Below are 25,881 nucleotides of genomic sequence, written 5' to 3'. Positions count from 1 at the left end.
AATATTAGCTATTACCATTCATACAATAGATTAGTATCTGAAAACTGTTTCCTACTTCAAGTTTGCATTTGCTCCAAAACATCTTTTAAATTTATAGTTAGATGATACGGGATAGTTTTATAAAATATTTTATTTACAGTACAGCTTTACAAAAATAGTCTTAATAAAATTAATACAAAACCATTTTACAATATAACTTATATAACTATCTTCTCAAAAAAGTGACATTCGGTTATAACACATAAACTACATTTGCATTTGTTAAGTCACATTGTAGTATAAATATGTTTTATCATCATTTTTTAATAAGGTACATACCAATAACAATGAACAATGGACAGCAATATGTTATTTTATTTTTCTTCCAATGTAAAAGTCCTCTCTGGCCAAAACAAAATTAACCAAAGGAAAGTAAAACAATTGTCCTTCTGTTCAACAATACAGTCCGTTTTAATTATTTGAGAGTTTATCTGACAAAGACATGGCATTAATCTGAAAGCACCTGGCATAAAGTCTAGTAACAATATCCCCAAAAGCATTCTCCAATGTCTTGTCTTCAACTGTTTATTCAGTATTTTGCCAAGATGAATAAAAATTGATCTCAACTCTCCCCTTCATTAATCTCAAGTGTGCTTAATTTGCACTGAGGTTTTTAGACCTTCCCAACTGGCATATGTTGAAAACGTGAGTTTCTTTCTTTGGCTTCAAGTAGAGTTTCACAACACTTATGAAACATACTGAGCTCCTCCATGTGGCTGAATTTCTGTGACTCCCCACCCAACAACATTTCCCCGGATGTGACAAGAATCAGCTCCTGCGGTCTCTCTTATCTCTTCATTGCTGAGAACGCGATCCCAGATATTAAAGCCTGTGAGTCTTCCAGAAAAGGCTAGTGTTTCATCAAAGCCACCACCTACACAGCAGCCGTTCTTTTCTTGGCCAATCTGCAGGATCCCTCCCTCAGGAACAATATGACCTATGGCCATCTCGACAGTGGTAGCCACCAGTTCACTGTTTACCCACAAGGACATGCGCCCCTTCTCTGAATTCCAGGTGCTGCACAGATGGGTCCACTTTCCCAGGGAAATCACAGTATTAGCAATCAGTCTGTTCTCCTCTCCACCCACCACAAACACTATGGACTGATAGCCAAGGTACAGCTGGATCTCATATGGATTTCTCTTTGTGCCATACGAAAACAGGATGGTTTTGTTTAATACATCTGTGGCTTTGACCCAAATGCAGGCACTAAAAGACTCAAGCTTCATTGGTGTCACTGGATGCACGCTTCCAAAAATCTTCTTGGAACGCATTGGGAATAAAAGTGCTGTTTCACAACCTAGAATGGCAAGAAAGTAAGAAGGATAGGAAACAAAATATAAATTCACTCAGAAACGATTCCAGCATTTGGGTCTTTTAGCATAGGCATTTTAATGACTACCACTGAAAATTATATGCAGTATTACACCATGACTTGAGGAGCTTCAAGAGTGATTTCTTGGTAGAGCAAAGAAAACAGGAATAAGGAAAGTCAATTGTGAGGCTTGCTCAGTGAGGCATCTAAGTGGACAAGATGACATGCAGGGGAGCCAAATTGTCCCAACTCAGAAAATAATGGAAACCATATTTTAATAACTAGTTCCCCTCACAATTAGCTTATTTCCTTTTACTGCTTTTTTTAAAATAAAAATGTTGAGTCACTATGCTTTAACTTCAAACAATGACACTGTATTTTCAAAAAACCTAGAGCCAAACTTGTTTCCCTCTTCTTGACTTCACCAAGCTTTTAGAATAAAAACAAAAAACCTATGAAATTCAATGGACCTGGCTCACCCTATTTACCCATGGTCAACATGTATTTTTATTTTATGTGTTAATGTTTTATTTATTTATTTTGAGAGAGAGACAGCCAGCAAGTGAGCACCAGCACAAAAGAGGAGCAGAGGAAGAGGGAAAGAATCCCAAGCAGGCTCAGTGCTGTCAGTGAAGAGCCTGACTCAGGGCTCGATCTAATGAACTGTGAGATTGTGACCCGAGCAGAAACCAAGAGTTGGTGCTCAGTCAGCTGAGTCACCCAGATGCCCCAAGTCAACATGCATTTTTAAGTGAAAATCTAGGACAGTCATATTGTTGCTGAATACATTTCATATACCTCATGTTCCAGAGAGTTGTAAACTTTGCAAAGTTTGCAGAAAGCTACCTTTGAAAGTCAGCAATAGATGATAATGATGACTAACTCTAATTGGGTAATCTCTGTGTACCAAATACTGTTCTAATCCCTGTATATCATTTTAATCTTAATATTCCCATATTAAGGGATAGTCTTCATATTCCCATTCTACAAAGGAGAAAAGTAAGGCATAGAGCACTAAGTAACCTGGTCATCAGAGGCCATGCCCTAACTAGCACACTGCATTGCTTCTTAATGGTAGAAGAACCCCTAGATTTGACAAGGGGGGCTGGAACTCAGTTTGTTTTACTATTAGCAAGCATGCAGTTTTTGATGAGCCCCATATCTCTCTAGGCTTTTATAGGTTAAAAGCCTCTTCCAGTCTCTTCCTAATATTCTGCAAGTCTGTAAACAACAAATATATAGTATTCGGGAAGAACTGTGTAGCCCAAGGATATGCTTAGAAACTCTTATTTTGTCCACAGGCTTATACATACTGTTTAAGCAACAATAGAAAGCCTTTAAGGAAGAGTGAACTCTTTCAACGGTCCTACTGGAGGACATATTTCTGCTCAAGAGCACTTGGAAGGAGACTTTGTGACATGGGAGTTGGGAGCTCAGTAAACTCCCACCTCAGTTCATCTCCAGGTCACATGTCTGGTCAGGAAGCTAGAGATGCTGAAGTGAAGATCTTCTAGGTGTCTCTGGGAAACATGCTAAAGCCTTTCACGGGTGAACTCTACTTTGTGATAACTTCATAGGTGTATGAGAGACCAGAAAAAAGAATTTTTTTTAATGTAAATGAGCCGAAGTATTCACTTTATGACAAACTGAAGATTTACCACAAAATAGCTTTGATAAACAAACTTCCAGAGCATTTAGAGACTAACTGGTGAATGTGTAGAACTTGCAGGCACCAAACGCCCATGAAAAGTGTGCTGAACTAAGTTCAATGACTGCAAGTGATTGAGGGCTAGGCTCTGTCCTAAAAAATTAGACAGATGTGGACCTAGAAATAATCAAAGAAATACTGAGATTCAGAAAATTGTATGAAAGTAACAACAACACTAAAGCACAAGTTGGCCCTGTTACATTTTGCTATTAACTTTTTCAGTGAGTAATTTGAATTTTTGAAGATTTTTGAAATTCTTAATGAGGCATTCTTTTTTCAAATGAAATCGGTAGATGCATTTTTTTCTAGTTGTGTTAATTAAATCAAACAAAGATAATGGAATAAAAGATGCATAACCATTTGAGATCTTCTCTGTAATGTCCCAGTAAAGTAGTGTTCAAGAAGGGGCCTATTGCAGTCTAATTAACTGATTTCCTGTTTAAATAAACCCAGGCAGTCATGATTGCATTCCAAAGCATTCCTTGATTGCCTCTCTGAGACCCAGCTTCCCCTGCAGGGTGCACTGGCCATAGGAATTCATGGAGTGTAACTTGTTGTTCACAGGATTTTTGTGGATTTTTTGGTGGGGACCAGTCACTGAGGCTCTTGCTATCTCTTCAAAATGTCAGAGACTCTCATGAAATGGCTTTTAACTAATAGGTTTTTCTGATTATATTATCAAAGACCGAACAAAATTAAAACCAGGTTCTTAGGAGGCCGACAACAGAATAATTAGGAATCCCTTAGGAACCAAGCTGGCAAGAAACCAAGGGAAGAGAAACCAAACCATGTGGAAAAAGTACTATTGGATATAAGAAATTAACTATTTTAGAATTCAGAAATACATTCCTCTCTGCTCTAACTAGCATACAGAGGTGAGAGTGAAAATTCGCCTTAATCAGGTACATTAAATGCACAATGATTTTATATGGTTTGCCAAAGACAAGAGATTTCATCCATTAAGACAGGCACCAGATTATTTGCCACTTACATTGAGGATCTATTGTATATTTCATTTTATGCTTTTTCAGTCTCTGAAACCACACGTAATACATTCAAGAAAATATGCTCAGTACTGCCAAACAGTCCTCAGCTATTTAGTAACGACTGATACTCTGGTATGGTTTCTGTAATTTTAAATGAAACATGCTCTCACACATGCTTATGATTCTTCCTCCTACTTCAACAGATGAGTTGCTTTATTGTAACTGTAAAGAGGAATGGCATTGTTTGTGATTGTTTTCCCTTCATGAGATTCTCAGGAACAGCGTAAATTACATTTTCTTACCCAAGTCGCTGATTTTCTAATATAACCCACAAATGATTTTTGCCCTACTATCTCCAAAAAAGTTTGACTTGTAAGGGAGTGTTACTTGGCTCCAAATAAATCTCATTTCTTTTAGCCATCTTCCCAATGTATTTTTCAGACCCACATGTGTTTGGAGATTCATGTAGTATCACATGGGACTTCCAACAAGTTGCATCTGGTTCGAACCGCCTGTCTTTCTCTCTCTCTCTCTCTCTCCCTCTCTCTCCTTTGGCTCTCACCCCTTAAATCACTGGGGAGGAGGGTTACCAATTGGCTCCTACCTCAGACCATTCTACCTTGGATCCCGCCCCCGCAAGTTTATCCCAAGCCTCCTCTCTCACAGGCTAATTCCCCAGGCCCCGGGGGCTGGGGGACCCCTCAGGAATTCCACTAATCTTTCAGGAGATCAGGTTCAGTCTCAAGTCTCTTGCTCAGAACCAGCGGGGAGGAGGGGCCGGCCCAGGGATTGGAACGTGTCCCTAAAAATTAGGCTGGGCCCTGAAATAGCGCGGGGGAACCGGAGCCCTTTCCCCCCTAAAGAGAGACAGGCTAAAATTAGAAGAAGTGGAAATCCCTAACGGAGGGAAGCCGGACAGCTAGAGAGGTCACGGTTATAACCGGCCAATAGAGCTCCTGCACCTCCTGGTCGGATCGGGTGTCAGGGGCCCTTGACGTCTATTTCAAGACTGTGATGGTTACGTGCACAGGTCTCTTCTGGGCTCCCCGCGGCCGGAGAATACTTTTCAAAGTCAGTTTTCGCGCCTTGTATGGCGTATGTGATCCGTGTGAGCGTGCATAGAGAACTAGAGCTGCGTGTGTCCCCACTGAAGCTGGCCCTAGGGGGCTGCCACTGGGCTTCCCGCCACGCGCGTTCCGAGGACAAAGCGGCGGGGGAGGGGAGGGGGCCGCTCCGCTCCGCGTCCTTACCTGCCGGCAGCCAGCGCCCGGCCGCCCAGCCCTGCACCGCGCGGAGGTCGGCTCGCGTCCGCCGCAGCTCCTCGAGCACCGCGCCCAGGGCGCGCCCCGCCTCCTCCGGGCGCGGCGTCTCCGCGCTCTCCAGGCGCGCCAGCCTGCGGCCCGCGTCGCGACTCGCCTGCAGCAGCTCGTCCAGCGCCCGGGCCAGCCGGGCCTCCGCGGGGGCCGGCGGCGCGCACGGCCTCGCCAGGCTGCCCGCCAGGCGGCCCAGCTCCGCCCGCAGCCTCTGCAGCTCGCCCCGGAGGACGTCGTCGGTGGCCTGCAGCAGCATGCCCTCCCTCATCTGCGAGTCCTCCAGCATGATGAAGAGCTTGTCCCACTCGGTGTGCTCCCGACGGCAGTCACACGGCGTGGCTAGAGCGCAGGACACACGCGTTACCGGCCCGCCCAGGCCTTCCCAGGGCGTGCTTTGTAGAAAGCCGACCTCCCTCGGTGGTCCCAAGTTACTGCCCGTCCCCAGCACCCCCTCCCCTTTAAGGACACCTCCGGAAAACAGCGCGTGACTCTCTCGACAATGACGGAAACCATTCACGGAGGTACATATTAAGTGGAACGCTGTGAAATTGCCGTTCATGAGGCTCAAAACGGGCAAATATCGGCGATTTCATGCGGTCCAAGCCATTATGTGTCTGTGACAGAACTTTTTGAAACCTCCCCCTTTCCTAAAGTGCTTCTTTTCTTTGGCAAAACAAACTATAGTTTTTTTAAAGCTCATTTCGTTGGCTACGAAGTATATGTATAATATTTAGACCCACAGGGATGGATATGTAGTTAGGGTTAGCAGAGAAACAGTTAAGATGAACTTACGGTCCTCAGTGGGATGGAGTCCATTGTCTATTTCGTTGTCCAAATTCACATACATGAGCTCATAATCATCCGAGGTCTCGGCAGACACCGCACACCAGAGAGCACAAAACAGAATCGCAGGGAGATGCATTGCTGGAGAGAGACAAAGTTCTTTCTTTTGCCGCTTCCCACAGCTGGCCTGAGGGGACGAGGCGGGCTCTCGAGTGAGCAGTGTTTGAGCAGCGGAGAGGGAGAGTGAGAGGCAGGAGCAGAGAGCCCTTAATAAATGCTGGGGAAAGCCTGAATGGAGATGAATGAGTAATGCCGGTGGCACCGCGGTAACGGGAGTTCCCCAGAATTTGGAGGGGAGGGGGCTGGGTGGGAGGGCGAGGGAAATGTGGACGTTGCACAATAATAGACCGCAAAGGTTTACACTGCAGTCAGATTAATTGGAGGAGGGTCAGAGGGGAAAGAGGTGGGGAAACTGGGCTAAGACTGTCCCCGTGAGGATTAGCTGTTGTAACTTGAATTGGTAACACTGAGGGATGAAAGGCAGGGGAGGGGAGGGGAGGTAGGGGGGGAAGTAAGTCAGCAGGCATAGAGGCATGAAAGCAAGATCATCATTCCAGCATTTCGTGTGGCGCTTTTACAGTTTCACAGCCCTTTATGTATAGAAAACTGTCCCACTTATCCTTTGTACACAGTTTTATAGGTCTGAGTTGTGAAAATTACTCTGTGATTCTGAGATAAACCAACTTGGTAAGGGTTTTCATGGCCCTAGAAGCCAAGTCCATTCTGAGTTATTCCATCTTTAAGCCTTCTGGAGTTGCAACTATGCTTTTATAAACATACTTTTAAAATGACAAACAACAAAGCAAAAGCGATAAATCTGAATTAAGAAGGAGCTGGGGGGAGAGGAATTAGATGATTTTAGGAATGTTTCTTTTCATAAACCAATATTATGCGGAAATGATATGATTTCACTAGGTGTAGAGTCAAAGTTCATGTTTTTAAAGTAAATTTAGGGATTCCTGCTTCTGTGGAAATAATGAAGGTCTATATAAGCTGAAAACTACTGTACGAAACGCCTAGAAATGCATTTACATTATAATAACATTAAATGTACAAATGGACTACCAATAAAGTTAGGGAAATATCCAGGGGCCAAAGGTAAAGGGGGAACCACAACCAAATGCGTAAGCCCAAGAGCTGATGCTAAGGCCCCCCCTGGAGGGAGGTAAAGGGAGGGAAGGGTTATCAGTTCTGCAGCAACCAAGTATTAATTAATGACCATGTGGGAGCAAAGCTTAGGCCAGACTGGGGAGTTAGGAGTGAGACCCTCACCTAAAGCCAGACCCTCAGAGAGTTGTATATTGGATTTCAGTGGATATAGCCCCATTCTCTGTCCTACACTAAATAAGTGAGAAGTAAGCATGTCTCTCTTTAACTGAACTTTGCAGAGTCCCTAAAAGTTTGTGACTGTGGGTCTGCCCTCACACATGTGCAAGATTCAGTGTGTACTATCTGCCACAGCAAAAAACAAGTTCACAATAAAAATATTTAAACATATGAGGAAACAATCCGCAACAAATCAGAATCAGCAGAAACAAAAAAAAAAGGATTAAACACCCCTCTCCCAAAAACTTCATTGATTTAAAATATCACCTAGGAACTAGAAAATAGGTGTGTTTAAAGTTATTTTAGATCCTTGGGGCACCTGGGTGGCTCAGTCGGGTAAGCTTCTGCCTTTGACTCAGGTCATGATCATGCGGTTCATGGGTTTGAGCCCTGCATTGGACTCTTGCTGACAGCTCAAAGCCTGGAGCATGCTTCAGATTCTGTTTCTCTCTCTCTCTCTGCCCCTCCCCTGCTCATGCTCTGTCTCTCTCTGTCTCTCAACAATAAGTAAATGTTAAAAAAAAAAATTGAAATTATTTTAGATCCACAAGGAGTTGGAAACATGAATAAAGAAAAGACATTGTCAAAAGAAAAAGACTAGGCAGATTTTTTTTAAGGACCATATGTAATTTCTAGAAATAAAAAAAAAATTAATTGAAAATTTAAAAACCTCAAGGAATGGGTTAAATGACTAATAGGCAAAGCTGAAGAGAATATTAAAGAATTGGAAGAAAAATCTAAGAAAATCATCCAAAATATACTCTTTAAGTTCAATAAAGTATTCTAAAGTCATTTCATTGTTCAGGAAGATGATAGAGAAATTAATTTTGTTTTGTTAGTTCCAGAATGTATCTTTTAAAGACAGCCATGAGAACCAAAAGGAAATAGAATGTTCAAATAGAAGGAATAGAAAGAATTGAACAAAACTTGTTCAATAGAAAGCAGTAAAGAATGGAAAAAGGCATAGACAAAGCAAGATGAATAACAAACACAACACAGTGTTGTAAAAATAAATCCAAGTGTACCAATAATCATCATAAATATTAATAAAACAAACCTTCCAATTAAGAGACATAAGTTGTCAAGTAAGAATATTTTTAAAATCCTCAGCTATGTGTCATCTACAAGAACCACACATAAAACATAAGAACCTAGAAATGTTCAAAGTAAAAATTTTACAAGGCCAAGGGGAGAATGTATGAAACAGGTACATTTCAAAAAAGCTAGAATAGTTATATTAATATCAATCAAAAATAGACTTTAAGGGAAAGAGAATAAAGTATGATAAACACTTTACCAGGAAGATATCTCAGAATTATTTAGTAACATAGTTTCAAAAAATATATGCTGAAGACTGACAAAATAATGAGAAACTGAAAAATCTATAATTATAGAGATTTTAATAGAAGTCTTTCATAACTATGTCCACTTCTGTGATAACTGATCAAATTACAAAAACGCTGCTAAAGGATAAAAAAACCTAAACTATATAAAGTTCTATATAAAATGAAATATATAGAACATTGCTCAGAAAGTTTGCTAAGCAAGTTCTACCAAACATTCAAGGAACATATAATCCTCATCTTACACAAACTGCTTCTGAGAATAGAGTATGCGGGAATGCGCTACATTCTTTCTATAACTTTTTATAACTTTAGTAACTAGGATACTAAAAAGAGACAAGGACAGTACAAGAAAGGAAGGCCAGTCTTATTCAAGAACATAAATGCAAAAGCTCTAAATAAAATATTAGCCAAACATACTCAACAATATAAGCATAAAAATACATTATAACCAAGTTGAGTTTATTCCAAGACTGCAAGACTCATGTAAATATTAGAATTATCTATTAATTTATTACATTAATAATTTAAACAAGAAATCATGTAATCATGTCACCAGATGCAGAAAAACATTTAATAAAATTCAACAGTAATTTATATACAAACTAGAAAACAGAAACTTAAACTGATAAAACAGAAATGCCAAAATCGATAGAAACATATACATACATAATAATGAATCCTTAGAAACATAATTTTTAAAAACAGGAATAACAAAAGGATATCCGTAGACACTGGTTCTACTCATAGACCATTAGAGGTCTCAGCCAGTAAAAGTAGGACAAAAAAAAGAAACATAAGATATAAAAACAGAGAAAAGAGACAAAGGCATCATCAATTATTATGAGTTGATTACCTATAAACAGCAAATCTAAGAGACTCTGAAGACAGATTATTAAGAGAAGTGAGCAAGCTTTGCTGGCTGAAAGAACACACAAAAATCAGTGTTTTCTTAATACCAGCAGACAATTGATAGAACATTTTTTAAAGCTTCCATTTATTTACAATAGCAACAACAAAAATGAGATACCTGGGAACCAATTTAATAAAAGATCCATACAACACAACTAATATCACAAAACTTCATTGAAGACATTTTTTAAAACCCTACGTGGATGGAAGGCCATGTTCTTGAATGGGAAGACTTGCTTTCACAAAGATGTCAATTATCTCAAATTAGTCCGTACATTCAGTGTGGGGGAAAAAAATGCCAATCTAGTTTTTTGAGGAAGTTGACAAACTAATGGTAAAATTTATATAAAGGAGCCAAGAGGAATTTGAAGTAGAAGATGAAGAAATTTGTCCTATGAGATATAATGATTTATTATAAACATTTTGTAATTAAGAAAAAGTATAATTGGTGACACTATGATAAATATCCAGACACAGACCCAGATATATGAGAAACTTTCTGCATGAAAAAGGTATTAAAGATCAGAAGGGAAACAACTGACAACTTGATAAATGGAGCTAGGGCAATTGTTTATATACACACAAAAATCTCTCCCTCATGTACAAAAGTAAGTCCCAGCTGGATTAAAGACAAATATGAGAAACAAAATCATAATGCTTTTAGGAGAAAATTTTTATGAACCTAGGGTAGAGAAAGATATCTCAATAACAACAAAAAAAAAATACAAACTATGAAGAAATGTTAAAAATCAACTACATTAACATTGCAACTTTAAAAGCAATCAACAAAAAACTAGTATACAGAATAAATAAATGCCTTCTACAAATCAAGAGGAAAATATAAACATCGCAAGTGAAAATAGGCAAAGGATATGAATGGTCAAATCACAAGAGGGGAAATGACCTGTGAGCCTATTAAAAGGGTACTTAGTCACACAAGCAATTAAGGAAATGAAAATGAAAACAAGCACACACAAAAAAATGAGGTACCATCTCACACTCCATCAGACTGGCAAAAACCGATGTCTGTCAAGACCAAATGTTGGCAAAGATATGGAGCAACAGAAACACTCATGCCGCTGGTGGGTGTGTGAATTGTTATAGTCATGATGGTAGGCAGGATAGTGCCCCCCAAGTGTTCATGTCTTAATCCCCACAGCCTGTGGACAGGTTATGTTTCACTGCATTGAAAATGGAACTAAGGTTGCTACATAAGATAGGGAGATAATCCTAGATTATACACATGGGCCAGCGTAATCATAAGCATTCTTAAAAGTGGAAGAGAGAGGCAGAAGGGAGAATCAGAGAAAGAGATTGATGATGATAGCAGCAGAGTCAGAGGACTTGCTCTGTTGCTGACTTTGAAGATGGAGGAAGGGAACTCTAAGGAATGCTGACGGTTTCCAGAAACTAAAGAAGCCGAGGAAATAAATTCTCTTCTACCACCTCCAAGAAGGAACCTGACCCTTCCAATGCCTGGATTTTAGCCCAGTGAGACTCATGTCAGACTTTTGAACTATAGAAATATATAATAAATTTGTGTTGTTTTGGCCCACTAAGCTTCTGGCAATTTCTCATGACAGCAATAGAAAACTAATACAACCACATTGCAAAGAAATTTTGAAACATCTAGAAGCTTAACTCCCAGGGACAAAACCACTGCTTTGCCACTTAATTATGGGGTATAGGGGACATCAGCATCACCTGAGAGCTCGTTAGAAATTCAGATTCTCAAGCCCAAACCCTTAACCTGCGGAATCAGTACCTATGGTTTAACAAGATACTCGGGTGATTTCTAAGCACATTAAGCTCAGAAGCAGTACCCTAGCGAAGATCTCCCATTTATACACAAAGAAATAGGTATAAAAACTGCCACGTTGTTGGTAAAAGCTAATTATAATAATCATCATATTCAAAATAATCATAGTAATGTCTCTCAACCATTGAGTGTATGAATAAATTGAATATACAATAGAATACCATACAGCTGTGGGAGAGCTCCTTGGAGCAAAACTTCAACACAATGTTGAATGTACAAAAAGTTAGCTATTACAAAGAGATTTATACAGTGTGAATTTTACTGATATAAAGTTTTAAAGCATGAAAAACAACACTGTAAAATTCTCGTTGGTGCATATACGCATACAACGAAAGTGTAGAAACATTCCTGAAGATGATAAATACCAACTTTAGGATGGTGGTTGCCTCTGGAGAGAAAAAGATAGGAGTGTGACAGGAAGCAATTCTGGCACGAGGTTGTTTTGAAAAGATGGTTGGTGTGCACACCCTTGTTCTTTATATTATTGCCTACATTTATCTAATGGCTTCAAACATTCCATGATTTAAAAATACATTAGTTTATAAATGGGATAGATAGGATTTCTATACCTATATCAGTTTCTAACTCAAAAAAAAAGGTTTTAAAAAAATTTATTAATATGTATTTGTTTGGGGGAGCGTGCAAGTGGGGGAGGGGCAGAGAGAGAGGGACAGAGGATCCAAAGTGGGCTCTTCCCTGGCAGCCTGACAACAGTGAGCCCTATGTGGGGCTCGAACTCATAAACGGAGATCATGAGTTGAAGTTGGATGCTCAACCGACTGATCCACCCAGGTGCCCCTCAAAAAAGTTTTTATGCATTTATTTTTTTGCATCATTTGATAGAAATTCAAGTCAGCTGACAATGACTAATCTGGAGTTTTCCCCTTCAGGGCTCTCAGGACGTTTAGTGAGTGAGTATTGTACCAAAAAGCCTTACACCAGTTTCCTCTCTTCAATTCCAACGACAGTCCTATTTATCACAAACTTTTTTAGAGATTGATCAGGACGTCTCCACAACTAAGTTCTATGATCAAATGTACCCTGTACATTACATTTAAAATTCCTGATCCTTTAAAGAAAACTCTTGGTTAAAATAGAAAACAAACAAAATAAAGCAATGTTTTGGGACGGACACAACATTTTTTTAAAAGAAAACTCTGAGTATATTTCCAATACCTTGTACTCTGTGAACTCTTGTACTGTCCAAAATCTGCTGGAGACCAATTCTATGAACCGCATGTGAGAAAAACAATTCTCATTATTTATCATCTCCCATAATCATTCAGTTTGATCCAGAATCACCCTTCTATTAAATTTAGTCACTGATATTCTGAAAATGATGACTTTCTTTCCTTAATTCTCACATCTAAATGTCCTTTACATATAGACAGGTCCTACCATTTAAGAAAGGTCTACATATGTGTAATCACTTCTGTTTATTTGATTCCTTCCGTGTATTTCTTCTGTATACAAAGCCAAATTTAAAGTAAATAGACACAAGAAAATTTTTGTTCAAGAAATCCCTAGAAACCAATTCTCCTGAGACATGTAAGTACTTAAGAGGATTCTGAGGGGGAAAAAAATCCATACCATAAAGTGATAAGCAGATGTTTCCCATATGTTGTTTGCAGATAAGTCTCTGTAGCTTATGCAGTATCTTTTCTTGAGATTTTGCCGTTTTAAATCCAGTTGTCCCTACATGTCTTTGAGGTAAATCATGTGTGACAAACAAAGCTGAATCTAAACTTCCCTTGAAATAGTGCAGAAATTGGGGATTTAAATTTGCATTGCTACTTTTCTAACTATTCATAAAAATAGAGCATCGTTTCCATATGTCAGGAAGAAGATGCCTCCGTATCTCTCAGGAAGGTGAATACATTCCTCTGTGCTCTTTTTTTGGTTCAGTTTCATTTAGTCTCATGCTTACGGCACTGCTTAGTTTTCATTTAAACAGCATCCAAATGTTGTGTCTCATCAGGAATTCTTTATCAGAACTGTTTCCTTCTTAAGGGTGTGGTCCGGTTACTGTCAAATTTTCCTCTTTCCCCGTGGTGCATTACTCAGGAAAATTTTTCATTAGATAATAAATAAATAAAATATTCCCTTTTATGGAATCAGTTTAAGCCATGCTCTAGTGATTTTCCAGGATAAGATACTGTGTTATTTTTAGCAGAAGACTTGGCCATTTAATGAATAAGTGCAAAGTTTACTGAATTGACACTAATGGTGCTTCTACTGATTGGGAGCTAATAGTCATCATTCTTGGTATTGTTCTTTCAACAGGTAATGCCATGTTGTTGAGGGTGTTACCTGCTGTGTATGAAAAGCAGCCTCAGCCAATTAACAGACACCTGACAGAACTCCTGGCCTTGATGTCTCAGCTGGAACAACCAGAACAGTACCATCTTCTACGGCTTTTACATGTAGCTGCAAAGAGAAAGCAACCAGAGGTAAAAAGTACACCATATACATGATGGTCCACATAACCATGCATGTTTCTGGGTTTGTGAGCAGGATGTGTGCTTCAGGCTTCCTCCCTCATGTGTCTAAACACACCTATCCTTCCATGAAAGCACTCATTCACTTTTTCTATAACTGGGAAAGTGAGGAGGTAGGTGATGGCAGAGGTTGAGTACTGTTATGGGTCCCCAGAGAAACAGAACCGTTAGGATACATATATCATGAACAATTGGAATTGGCTTATGCGATTATGAGGCTGAGAAGTCCACAAGTCCCACAAATGCCCCTTACAAAGTGCCATTTGTAAGTTGAGGACCCAGGAAAACAAGTGGTGTAGTTCCAGCCTGAGTCCAAAAGCCTGAGAACCAGGAGAACCAACGGCTTAAGTTTTGGTCCAAATCTGAAAACTTTAGAACCCGATGGCTGATGGTGTAAGTCACAGTTCAAGAGCAGGAGAGGACCAATGTCACTGTTCAACCAGTCGCATTCAGGCCCTCAGCAGTTTAGATGAGGCCCACCCACATTGGGAAGGGCAATCTGCTTTACTCATTCTACCAATTTAAATGCCAGACTGATCGGGAAATACTCTCGCAAACATACCTAGAATAGTGTTCAGGCAAATATGTGGGCACTGGATGACCCAGTGAAATTGATACATAAAATTAACTTTAACCGGTATAGTACTAAAAACAGAAGAAAGAACAAACAAATCTACAGCCATTGCAGAACAACCTTAATTGAAGTTTGGTGTGGCCATGCAGTCCCAGGAATCTATACTTTCTCAGATAGGGCCAAAGGAATGACCTGTACATGGGGAAATCAGTCTACAGTGAGAGCAAAGTCTCATTTTCTAGACAGCAAGTTAGTTGTTTTTTTGGAATCAAATAAAATATTAAAATAATTAGGATAATTGTGATTATCAGTAACAGAACACCCAATCCATGCTGGCTTAAATAATGAAAGGAATTTATTAGCTAATGTGATGGGGGAAAAAAAACCCTTAAGATGAGATTTGATCCAGCAGCTCAAATGATATGAAGACAACAATTTTCCTATCCTCTATTTCTCAGATTTGATTTCTGGTTTTGGCTTCTATTTTCTGCAGGCTTTGACCTGTGGGCTTCAGACAGGTACCAGGGGCTCTCTAGGCACTGGCTTCTTCTACCCCCTCCACCACCAACAACAACATCCAAACAAAAGTCCTGATAGTCTCTGTTTAGGACACACACTCTACCCCTGACGCTTCTGCTACCCCTCAAGGATACTCAGAGACTAGAGGCTGCCAGGAAGAGGAAAGTAGAAATGGATTACGGAGGGTACCAAAACATGTGTACGAGTAAGATTAAAGGTCAACTCCAGGTCATATCACTTATGGCTGTATCCTGCTTCGTTTCTTGATAATGTCAATACCTGCCACTTGAAAAATCAGTGAACGTTAGGTGAATACTGGAACATTTGAAGTCAACATTCAAATTATTCAAGGAAAGACAGGCAAAATGGTCATATGCGTTATTAACTATAATAGTCTGCAAATGCCTTGTGGTAAGGAACTCTTTCTTCTTTTCTTCTGTATCCCAGACCTTGGCATAGTGTCTGATAGCACTCAATAAACATTCATAAAACCAAACAGAATAAAACAGAGTGGTAAGTGTTCTGCAAATGGTATAAACAGAAGGGGTGGCAATGAATTCTGCCTTAGGTAGAAGAAATAGGTGACATGAAGATTCATAACTGGAGTGGCATCAAGGCCAGACCTTGGAGAATGGGAGGTTTTGTTTCAAGTGGAGCAGAGGGGCAAAGGATCTTGAGGAAGTAGAGATGGGGCTGGGAGTCTTGGACACTGGAGAGCAGACTTGAACCCTACTCATGGAAATTTTGATTCAGTAGGTCTGGGTACCCAGATCCTGCCTTTTACAAGTTCCCAGGTGATGCTTCTCCTGCTGCTCCAAGGACCACACTTTGAGTAGCTAGACTAGAGGTTGGGCAGAAGACTGGGAGCATCCATGTCACCTGGTGTACATTTTTGCTTTTGCCCTCAGAACAATATATATCATTATTTTTGCATGTCTGTCTTTCCCAGTGCACTCTAAACTCCTTGAGGGGCCTGTGTCTGCATATTTATATATACTCTCTAGCATAGTGCCGGAGGCATAGTAGGATTTCAATAAAATGTTGAATTCAGAAATGAATAAATGACCAAAAGAGACCAAAGAGATTGGAGAACATGAAGAATCAGGGAGAAGTTGTGTTGTGGTCTCCAAAGGGTGTAAAGTGACTCAACAGGATCAAGATCCAGAGAAGTAAATGAGTTTGGAGATTGGAAATGTCCTTAGATTTGGCAACCGGGACTCCCCAGGACACTGTCTTTGTGGGTGGGGTGAGAAGTGGCAGTCATCGTCATGGACTGTGTGTGGAGAGAAGGTTAGGAACTGACTGCATGAGTGTACAAGTTTAAAGAAAATAAGGAGAACTAAAGAACAATCCAATAACAACGAAGAGATTGAAGATGTGGAACAAAACACTAGCTAGAATCAGATGCTTGAGGAAGTTAGGGAATGAATTCCAGAGCACAAGTGGAGGAATCAGTTTGGGAAAGGATTAAGGACAGAAAGTTTGAGCAAAACTGTAGTTGAGTTTGGGCAAGGAATAGAGTTGAAACATCACTGGATCACCTAAACGGAGGCTTGGAGTGAGGGACAGAGAAGGGCTGAGGTATTTGTTTCCCATTACCACAAATGCAGTGGTTTAAAACAGCACAAATTTATTATCTTACTGCTCTTGATATCAGAAGTCCAAAATGGTTCAGCAGGGCTGTATTCCTTCTTGAGACTCTAGAGGATAATGTTTCCTTGCCTTTTCAGCTTCTGGGGGCTGCTTGCATTCCTCAGCTCATGGCCTACATCCCTCTCCCCTCTTATTTTCTCATCACACCTCCTCCAACTCTGAGTCTCCTAGCCTCCATCTTCTAAGGGTCCTTGTAATTACATTGGTGCCACCCAGAAGATCCAGGATTATCTCTTCATCTCAAGACCTTTAACTTAACTATACCTACAGAGTCTTCTTTGCCACATAAGGCTACATCATCACAGGTTCTGGGGATTAGGGTGTGCACATCTTTGTGGAGTCATTATTTTGCCTACCACAGATAGAGCCTGGAGACCAGATGATAGGGAAATTGGGGGCGGGGGGGGGGGCAGGGAGTGTGATTAAAAGGCCAAACTTGGTTTCATAAAAGAGGCAGCTGGCATACCATTTTATCTGCAGCCTGCAAGCAAGAGCAAAACACAGTTTTTGGAAAAGAAGGTTCAATAAAAATTCAAGGGGGATCTGGGGAGAATAACTTAGTTCAATTTATTTCCCATGGGCTAAAGGCTGGACATGAAAGTAAATTAAACCAGGGGAAGGCTCACTTACAAGAAGGGGGAGGGAAAAGTCTTGGGATCTCCCTACCTAAAAAGGTGGGGTCGAAGAGTGAGGATGGCCCCAAATGTGACATTCAAAGAGGTCCCGTCAGACATCTGGTGGCCTCTGATGGCCTGAAGACTCAGGAAAGGACTTAGGAGGCCATTTATAAGGCCCCTGACATCTGCCCGTTCTCATAGGGTCTCTTTAACTCCCAACACTTTGAGCAATTATACAGTCCTAAGCACCTACAGATGGGTACTCTCAAAGCACTGAGGTTTTACAAATGTTCTTCACCTGGAATGTCCTTCCCTCACCACTACCACTCTTTCTGGGATGACTATTCCTGGACTTTAGACAGATACTTAGACGTCAGTTTCTTACCAATAATCTTATCTGACTCCTTCCTTCACCCCCATCTCTGCCTAGCAAATTTCACATTGTAATGACTCTGCCTCTAGTGGTCTCTCTCTCTCTCTCTTTGGACCAACTTGGTTCTGAGGCAAATGCTGGAGACATGAAGACCACCTTGTTCACTACTGTGTCCCTGATGCCCTGCATAGTCCCTGGCATACAGAATTCATTCCATGAATATTTCTTAACACAGATGAGTTAATATTAGTGCCTAAATTTACAGAGGACTTTATCATTCACAAAGGGCTTTTTCTTCTTAAATCTTTTTTAAAATTTTTGTAATGCTTATTTATTTTTGAAAGAGGGAGAGAGACAGAACACGAGTGGGGGGAGGGGCAGAAGGAGAGGGAGACACAGAATTCAAAGTAGGTTCCAGGCTCTGAGCTGTCAGCACAGAGCGCGATGCAGGGCTCGAACTCATGAACCGCGAGATCATGATGTGGACACGTAACTGACTGAGCTACCCAGGCACCCCAAGGGCTTCTTTTTTTAGGATCTAATTCTATCAATTTACTCCTACCAACAACTCTAATGTGTGTTATTTTCCCCTCTGTTTTACACCAGTCAAAATGGTTGTTCTGGGAGGCTAATTTGCCCCCATCACACAGGTAGTAAGAGGTTAAGTGACTGGTCCAGTCCAGGACTCTTACCCCCTAACCCCCTTCTCTCTCCTCAGCTTGGGGAAAAAAACCAAGTAGCCTCCTCTTGAGAGGAGTACAGGCATACCTCATTTTATTGTGCTTCATCATATTGTTGCACTTTGCAGATACTATATTTTTTACAAATTGAAGGTTTGTGGCAACCCTGTGTCAAGCAAGTCTATTGGCACCATTCTTTTCCAACAGCATTTGTTTACTTTGTGTCTCTGCGTCACATTTTCATAATTCTTGCAATAATTTGAACATTTTCATTATTGTTATATTTGTGATGGTGATCTGTGATCAGTGATCTTTGGTGATATTATTGTAATTGTCTTGGGGTGCCCCAAACCACACCTGTATGAGATGGTGAGCTTAATGGATAAATGTGTGTGTTTTGACTACCCCACCAACTGTCCATCCCCCATCTGTCTCCCTCTCCTAGGGCCCCCCTATTCCCTGAGACACAACACTATTGAAATTAGGCCAGTTAAGAACCCTACAAAACCTCTAAGTGTTCAGGTGAACGGAGGAGTAGCAGCTCTCTCACTTCCAATAAAAAACTAGACGTGAGTAAGCTTAGTGAGGAAAGCACATCAAAAACCGAGACAGGTCAAAAGCGAGGCCTCTTGCACCAAATACCATTCTCTTAGCTAAGTGCAAATGCAAAGGAAGAGTTCTTGAAGAAAACTAAAAGTGCTACTCCACTGAATACATGAGTGATAAGGAAGCAAAACAGACTTATTATTGATGTGGAGATAGTTTGGCTGGTCTGGATAGAAGATCAACTGCGCCGCATCATTTCCTTAAGCCAAAGCCTAATCCAGAACAAGGCCCTAACTCTCTTCAATGCAGGTGAGGAAGCTGCAGAAGAAAAGCTTAAAGGTTGCAGAGGCCAGTTTGTGAGATTTAAGGAAAGAAACCGTCTCCATAACATAAAAGTGCAAAATGAAGCAGCAAGCGCTGATGTAGAAGTGTAGAAAGTTATGCAGAAGATCTAGCTAAGATAAGTAATGAAGGTGGCAACACTAAACAGCAGATTTTCAGTGTTGATAAAACAGCTTTCTATTAGAAGATGCTATCTAGGACTTTCACTGCTAGAGAGGAGATATCAATGCCTGGTTTCAAAGCTTCAAAGAACAGACTTCTCTTTTTTTTTTTTAATTTTTTTTTAAATGTTTATTTGTTATTGAGAGACAGAGAGAGACAGAGCATGAGCAGGGGAGGAGCAGAGAGGGAAGACACAGAATCCGAAGCAGGCTCCAGGCTCTGAGCTGTCAGCACAGAGCCCGACGCGAGGCTCAAACTCACAAACCACGAGATCATGAGTTGAGCCGAAGTCGGTCACTCAACCAACTGAGCCACTCAGGTGCCCCCAGACTTCTCTTTTGTTAGAGGCTAGTGCAGCTGATGACTTTCAGTTGAAACCAGTGCTTACTGACCATTTTGAAAATCCTAGGCTCTTAAGAATTAAGCTAAATCTACTCCCAGATTTGGAACAACAAGTCCTGGTTGACAGCACATCTGTTTACAACATAGTTAACTAAATATTTAAAGCCCACTGTTGAGACTTAGAGCTCAGAGAGAGAGAGAGAGAGAGAGAGAGAGAGATTCTCTTCAAAATGACTGCTCATTGACAATGCACTCTATCACCCAAGAGCTCTGATGGAGATATACAATGAAATTAAAGTTTTCATGCCTGCTAACTAACACAACAACCATTCTGCAGCCTATGGATCAGCCTATGGAGTGATTTGAACTCTCAAGTATTATTTAAGAAATATATTCCATAAGGCTCTAACTCACATAGATAGTGATTCCTCTGATGTATCTAGGCAAAGTAAACTGAACCCCCCCTGGAAAGAAGTTACCATTCTAGATGTTAGTAAGAATATGCATGGTTCATGGGAAGAGGTAAAAATATCAACATGAACAGTAGTTTGGAAGAAGTTGATTTCAACCTTCATAGATGACTTTGAGGGGTTCTAGACTTCAGTGGAGGAAGTAATTGCAGATATGGTAGAAATAGCATAAGAACTAGAATTAAAAGTGGAGCCTGAAGATGGGACTGAATCGCTACAATTTCATGATAAAACTTTAAGAGATGAAGTTTTGCTTCTTTTGGATGAGCAAAGAAAGTGGTTTTTTTGAGCTGGGATCTACTCCTGGTGAAGATGCTGTGAAGATTGTTGAAACGGCAACAAAAGATTTAGAATGTTACATAAACTTATGATAAAGCAGCATCAGGGTTTGAGAGGACTTATTCCAATTTTGAAAACAGTTCCACCCTGGGTAAAATGCTACCAAACAGTATCACATGGTACAGGGAAATGATTTGTGAAAGGAAGAGTCAACTGATGTGGCAAACTTCACTGCTGTCTTAAGAAATTGCAACAGACACCCCAACCTTCAGCAACCACCACCCTGATCAGTCAGTAGCCATCAATATAAAGACAAGACCCTCTACCAGCAAAAAGCTTACAACTCATTAAAAGCTCATGATTTTAACAATAATGTATTTTTAATTAAAGCGTATATATTTTTAGACATAATACTATTGCCCACTTAATAGACTAGAGCATAAACATAACTTTTATATGCATTGGGGAACTAAAAAAATCATTTGAGTCTCTTTATTGTGACATTCGCTTTATTGTGGTGGTCTGGAATATCTCCAAAGTATTACTGTAGTGTTCTCAGCTGGTTACAGGAGGCAGAGGAGAGTAAACAAGGACACTAATAGTGGTTGAACTAATGCCAAGTACCAGACACTGTGTAGGTGTTTTACAACGTTATCTCACTTATTCCCCATAACAACCTTTCCTTTGGTAAACAGAAAAGTCAAAGTCTGGAAAGGTTAAGAACTGTGGTGGTACAAAGGAGTGATAGTGAGGTGGCTTTTCACACCCTGCTCATCTGTAACAGCCCCTCCAATTTTAAAATAGGCAATGTCCATGTCTTCCACTGGCCATTACGGTCACAATGCCTCCCATATGACAGCCATTTACAGAAAATCTGGGGCTGTCACTGGTTAGGTAACTTTTCTAAAGCCATAGAGATAAGCCTGAGGTACATCATAAACCCAATCTAATTCCAGCCATTGAGATCTTTTGACCTCAACACCCTGAAAACTTGAGGCTATAAGGCATGGCTTGTGAAGCAGATGGGGGGTTGAGAGGGCTCAGTAGACAAAGGCGGTCAGAAAGGTGAGCTCTGTGGCAGAAGTAGGAGACCTGAACTGAATGAGGAGAGAGTGAAAGCAGAGTCCTGTAGGTGTTGTGCATGCTAAGTGTGGATCCCAGGATGAAGCCGCAAGGGTTTAGGAAACAGGCACAGTGATGTGAATGGACCTCACCTGTGCCAGGGCCCTAATGGGTGAGAAGTTGTAGCAGGGGAAGGACCCAACCTCTGTTTCCCACCAGCACTGCCCTTCGTGTTAAAGTGGGCTTCCACCTGCCTCCTGCGGCTCGTCATGGGGCTCTTCATGGCTAACACTTGGTTACTGAGGTGTGCAGACAGTGAGCCAGAGACATGCTGGATTCACCTCCTCTCTCTCATGTTCCTTAATTAGTGCGCAAAAAGGAAGGGAGACATATATGGAGAAAGGGAGAGAGGAAATTGAAAACAATGGCAACAATCAGAAATGCAGGCTGAGACTTCCAATTTAAGTCTAGTTATTATAACTTCATTGCAGATGAAGCAAGAAGCTAAATGAGACGGGTTTTGACCCTGTGGAACTGGGATTAAAGTGAATTTTTCCTTTCTGCATAAAAGCTATGCCAATGCTCTGTAAATAGGAGGTAAACTGAGCAGGTTCTCCAGTGAAGACAAGGTTGAGATTGCAAAGGTGGCAGAGCTTCAACATCCATATATCTGTGAGCTTTACGTGTGGCTGGCCAGGCAGGTCGGTCCCCTTCCTCCATCACTGCCCTCTGGGTATCCCTCTTTCAGAAAACCATCCTTCTCAGTTAAAGGGGGGCAGTTCCTGGCTAGTGATTCATGGCTGGAACCTCCAGAGAATCCTCAGGGTTCATTTATAGGAAAAGGCTGGGTGGTCAATTTTCCAAGTGGCCTTTTGGGGCTAAGTCTGTATTCTTGGCTGCTATAAACCATGCTGTAACCTAGCCAACAAAAGGAACAGCATTTAGTAACACATAAGAGCCCATCTGTTATTATCCCCAGGACTTGGGCTTCTAGCCCCAACCGTACAGAGATGAGTGGCAGAAAATAGCAACTTCAGCCCTCCGTTGATTAATGTCCAAACCCAGAGGAACTGCTTTTGTGGTCTGGTCCCTAGAGCAGAGAGTCATTTTCTTGGATTTTCAAGCTTACAGCATTCCTCTTCACATACCTAATCCTGAGGCACCTAACACAGCATCATCATGCTGACAATACTCAGAGGTCACTTTTGGTATTTATTTAAAATAAGCCATTTGCAGAACATTAAGAAGATGGAGTGATGGAATATATAGACTGTTCTACAACAGTCTTTGGAGCAGAACCATAATTTTCAGTATATATATTTTGTCACTATGGTGGGAGTAATTAGTAAATGAAAAGAGTGGCAGTTATTTTATAGGGTTTCGAAGAGTAATAGAAATTGTTAATGCTGGCCAAATCAATTAGAAGAGAAAATTGAGCCCAAGGAAAATTTAAGAGGGAGTACATGCACACACATGTACACATATGTGCACACACACAGTAGCTCTACCTTTTATTATATACATAAAAATTTTAATGTCATTTGCTGCTAATTAAGTTGCTATGTATTGTGGTGCTATGTTTTCAGATGGCCCTACCCTCATGGCCCCATGGCCTGGGCCGATGAGATATGTCCACAAAACTTCAGTTCAGTGGCAAGGTGCTAAAACTGTCAGCAGACTGCTCTGAGAGCACAAAAAAAGGCAGCGGTTAATTCCACTCAGGAAGGAATGGAGAGCCAGGGAAGGTGCCTTGCCTGGGCTATTTACTTTAGAGGGTCCTGGTCTGGCCCTCATCTACATGTTCCCCCAGTTTCCACACATTCTGTCACCTAATAAACGTAGTCCAGGTCACTGGGACCTTGGAATTCTTTTCCTGTACATCTCTGTCCTCCTTCTAAGGCTTCAACAGGCCTGGCCCCTGGATCTGTTCTCCCAAGGACAGGCCGTGCCAACAGCATGACCCCACAGGCCTGAGGGGTGTTTTAGATGAACTTGCATTTGTGGGCTGGGGTATTCATATACATGCATACAAGACTCCTTGCAGGACAAAGCCAGGAATAGAAAGAGAAGAGAGGGGCAAGGAATGGGGCCTAGAGGTCATTTCTTTCTGTTCCCTCTATACAGGCCAAAAATTCCAAATTCAAATCAGGCCTCCAAGATTGTTATAAAGGCACATGTGTCAGGTAGAGGGTAGCACCTGAGTATTTGAGTGTGTGGTGTAAGGCCCTTTATTTGCACTCTAGCCCTAGGTCCTGCATGTGTTAGGGTGGGCTATGGGGAAGGCTTCCCAGAAGTAGAGCTCTTTGAGATGGGCTTTGAAAGCATGAGCATCCTCTCCATGTTTAAGCCACTGTGGGTGATTGGTGGCATGTCGCTGGGTCAGAGTTCATGGTGGAAGAGGCAGTAGATATGCCAGTCAGTGAAGACCCTGGAATGCCATGGCATTGGGATCCCAGCCGTAGGCCATGACAAACCTTTGAAGTCTTGACATGATTAGATAGGACAGCTTGGAAGCTCTTTCGGCGGTCCATGCCATGAGGTTATGGTCTCAACAAAGGCCGTGTCAGCTTGCCCTCTGCTAGACATCTATGCTGTCTTAGTGGCTGCTCTGCTCTCAGTGATGAAAGGCCCTCTCTGAGATATGAAGCAGCTCCCTAGTGAGGCAGCACGAAAGAGACCAGCCTGAGGAAATGCCTGTATTTAGAAAATAAAATTCCTTCTTATCTAAGAATAATCTGTCTAAAGCCCAAAGCGCCGCTTTCCTTTCATGTGTGTGATAAACTTCAAGAAATATCTGTCTTTTCTGTCACCATCATGACAAGCTTTTGGGTTATCAGGAAACCACAAAATAATAAATTTTTGTTTAATCAGTAAAATTACTTTATTTACACTATTCAAGTCTTCTCTACTCTTTGCTTCAATGGATTCAACTGTGCCTAAGCATATATATTTGTCTCGAGCCAGCTTTCTTTTTTCTTTCTTTTTCTTTTCTTTTCTTTTCTTTTCTTTTCTTTTCTTTTCCTTTCTTTTCTTTTCCTTTCTTTTCCTTTTCCTTTTCTTCTTTCTTTCTTTTTCTTTTCCTTTTTCTTTTTCTTTTTCTTTATGGTACAGTACATATAGTATACTCTTGTATGGCTTGGGATGTATGGCTGGAGTTTAAATAAAATTGGCATGACTGGAAGCACATGTCACAGAGACCTTCGTGTTCCAGAAATAGGACATGAAGGGTAAGGACTAGGAAATAGAATTTTATAGAATGGGGCAGGAAATGTGTAAGCATTTTCCATTACTAAAAGACTCAGGTTAAATATGCTGCCCTGACCTAGAGCAGCTGGCTGACACTTCTACCTTATGTGCCAGGGATCTCTCTTGGTTTCTCCGGAAGGACATACAACCATTCCCAAATGCATAGGCAACATTTGTAGACCTGTTCAGTCATGTATGCTGTATATCAGAAACTAGCCCTGGCCCTTCCTCCATAAGTACTGGATATGAATATCCAGTTTAAATTTATATGTAGGATAATTTTAGTCCTCTCAAAATGTCTGCTTTCATGTCCCTGTTAGTTATGTTGTATATGACATGTGACAATATATCCATTAAAACATTATGTACAACTATTCAACACTATGGGGTGGGGTGTGGAGGTTATTCAAATGCTAGCCTGTAAAACCATTTAGATTTTTCTTCGTTTGGTTTGTTCCTCAAATATTTATTGACTCAGTTTCTGGCCAGGCTCTGTTCTAGGCTTTGGCTATACAATGGGGTACAAACTCTTATAGAGTTTTTAATCCAGCCTGCAAAACAAACATCTAGACTAGCAATATGAAGAAGGCATGAGAAGGGTTTGCTGGGAGCCATGTAGGGTGTGATAGGGGCTTCAGCCAGGGCACTGGATTGAGGAGGAAAGAGAAGGGAGTGGAGGAAGGCTTTTAAAGGCAACAACAGCTAATCCAAAGCCTTACGAATGAGAAGGAGTATCCAGAAAAAAAGGGGCAATAAGAATTACAGGCAGAGTGAATCACGTGAGTACAACCCTAGATGCAAGAGAAATCTTAGCAGGTCAAGAAAACATTTTGGAAAAATCAACATGGTTGAGCTATGATATCTGATGGGATCTGGATGGGGGGATACATCTAGAAAAACGGATAGGCATCAGT

General features: G+C 40.9%; 2 protein-coding genes across 19 annotated transcripts in view; one reads left to right on the top strand and one right to left on the bottom strand.

Moving 5' to 3' along the window:
- Positions 1-25,881, top strand: part of VEPH1 (ventricular zone expressed PH domain containing 1) — a 759,919-nt gene that overhangs the window by 539,748 nt on the left and 194,290 nt on the right. For all 18 annotated transcript variants that reach the window (XR_007155827.1, XM_047876091.1, XM_047876078.1 and 15 more), the window contains one exon: positions 13,888-14,054. Coding sequence is in view for 17 of the 18 variants with exons in the window: in XM_047876091.1 (XP_047732047.1) it covers positions 13,888-14,054 (167 nt within the window). In the remaining variant the exon portion in view is untranslated. The remainder of the gene's footprint in view (positions 1-13,887; positions 14,055-25,881) is intronic.
- On the bottom strand, positions 259-6,283 carry PTX3 (pentraxin 3). The gene is made up of 3 exons (XM_047876096.1): positions 6,154-6,283; positions 5,299-5,700; positions 259-1,339 (listed from the first exon to the last, which is right to left on the bottom strand). The coding sequence occupies exons 1-3, from the start codon at positions 6,281-6,283 to the stop codon at positions 726-728; spliced, it is 1,146 nt and encodes a 381-aa protein (XP_047732052.1). The 3' UTR covers positions 259-725.

Source organism: Prionailurus viverrinus, chromosome C2 (assembly GCF_022837055.1).
Source record: "Prionailurus viverrinus isolate Anna chromosome C2, UM_Priviv_1.0, whole genome shotgun sequence".
Taxonomy (NCBI): Eukaryota; Metazoa; Chordata; class Mammalia; order Carnivora; family Felidae; genus Prionailurus; species Prionailurus viverrinus.
Note: the sequence above shows the minus strand (reverse complement) of the source record. Positions and strands in the feature narration are given on the sequence as shown.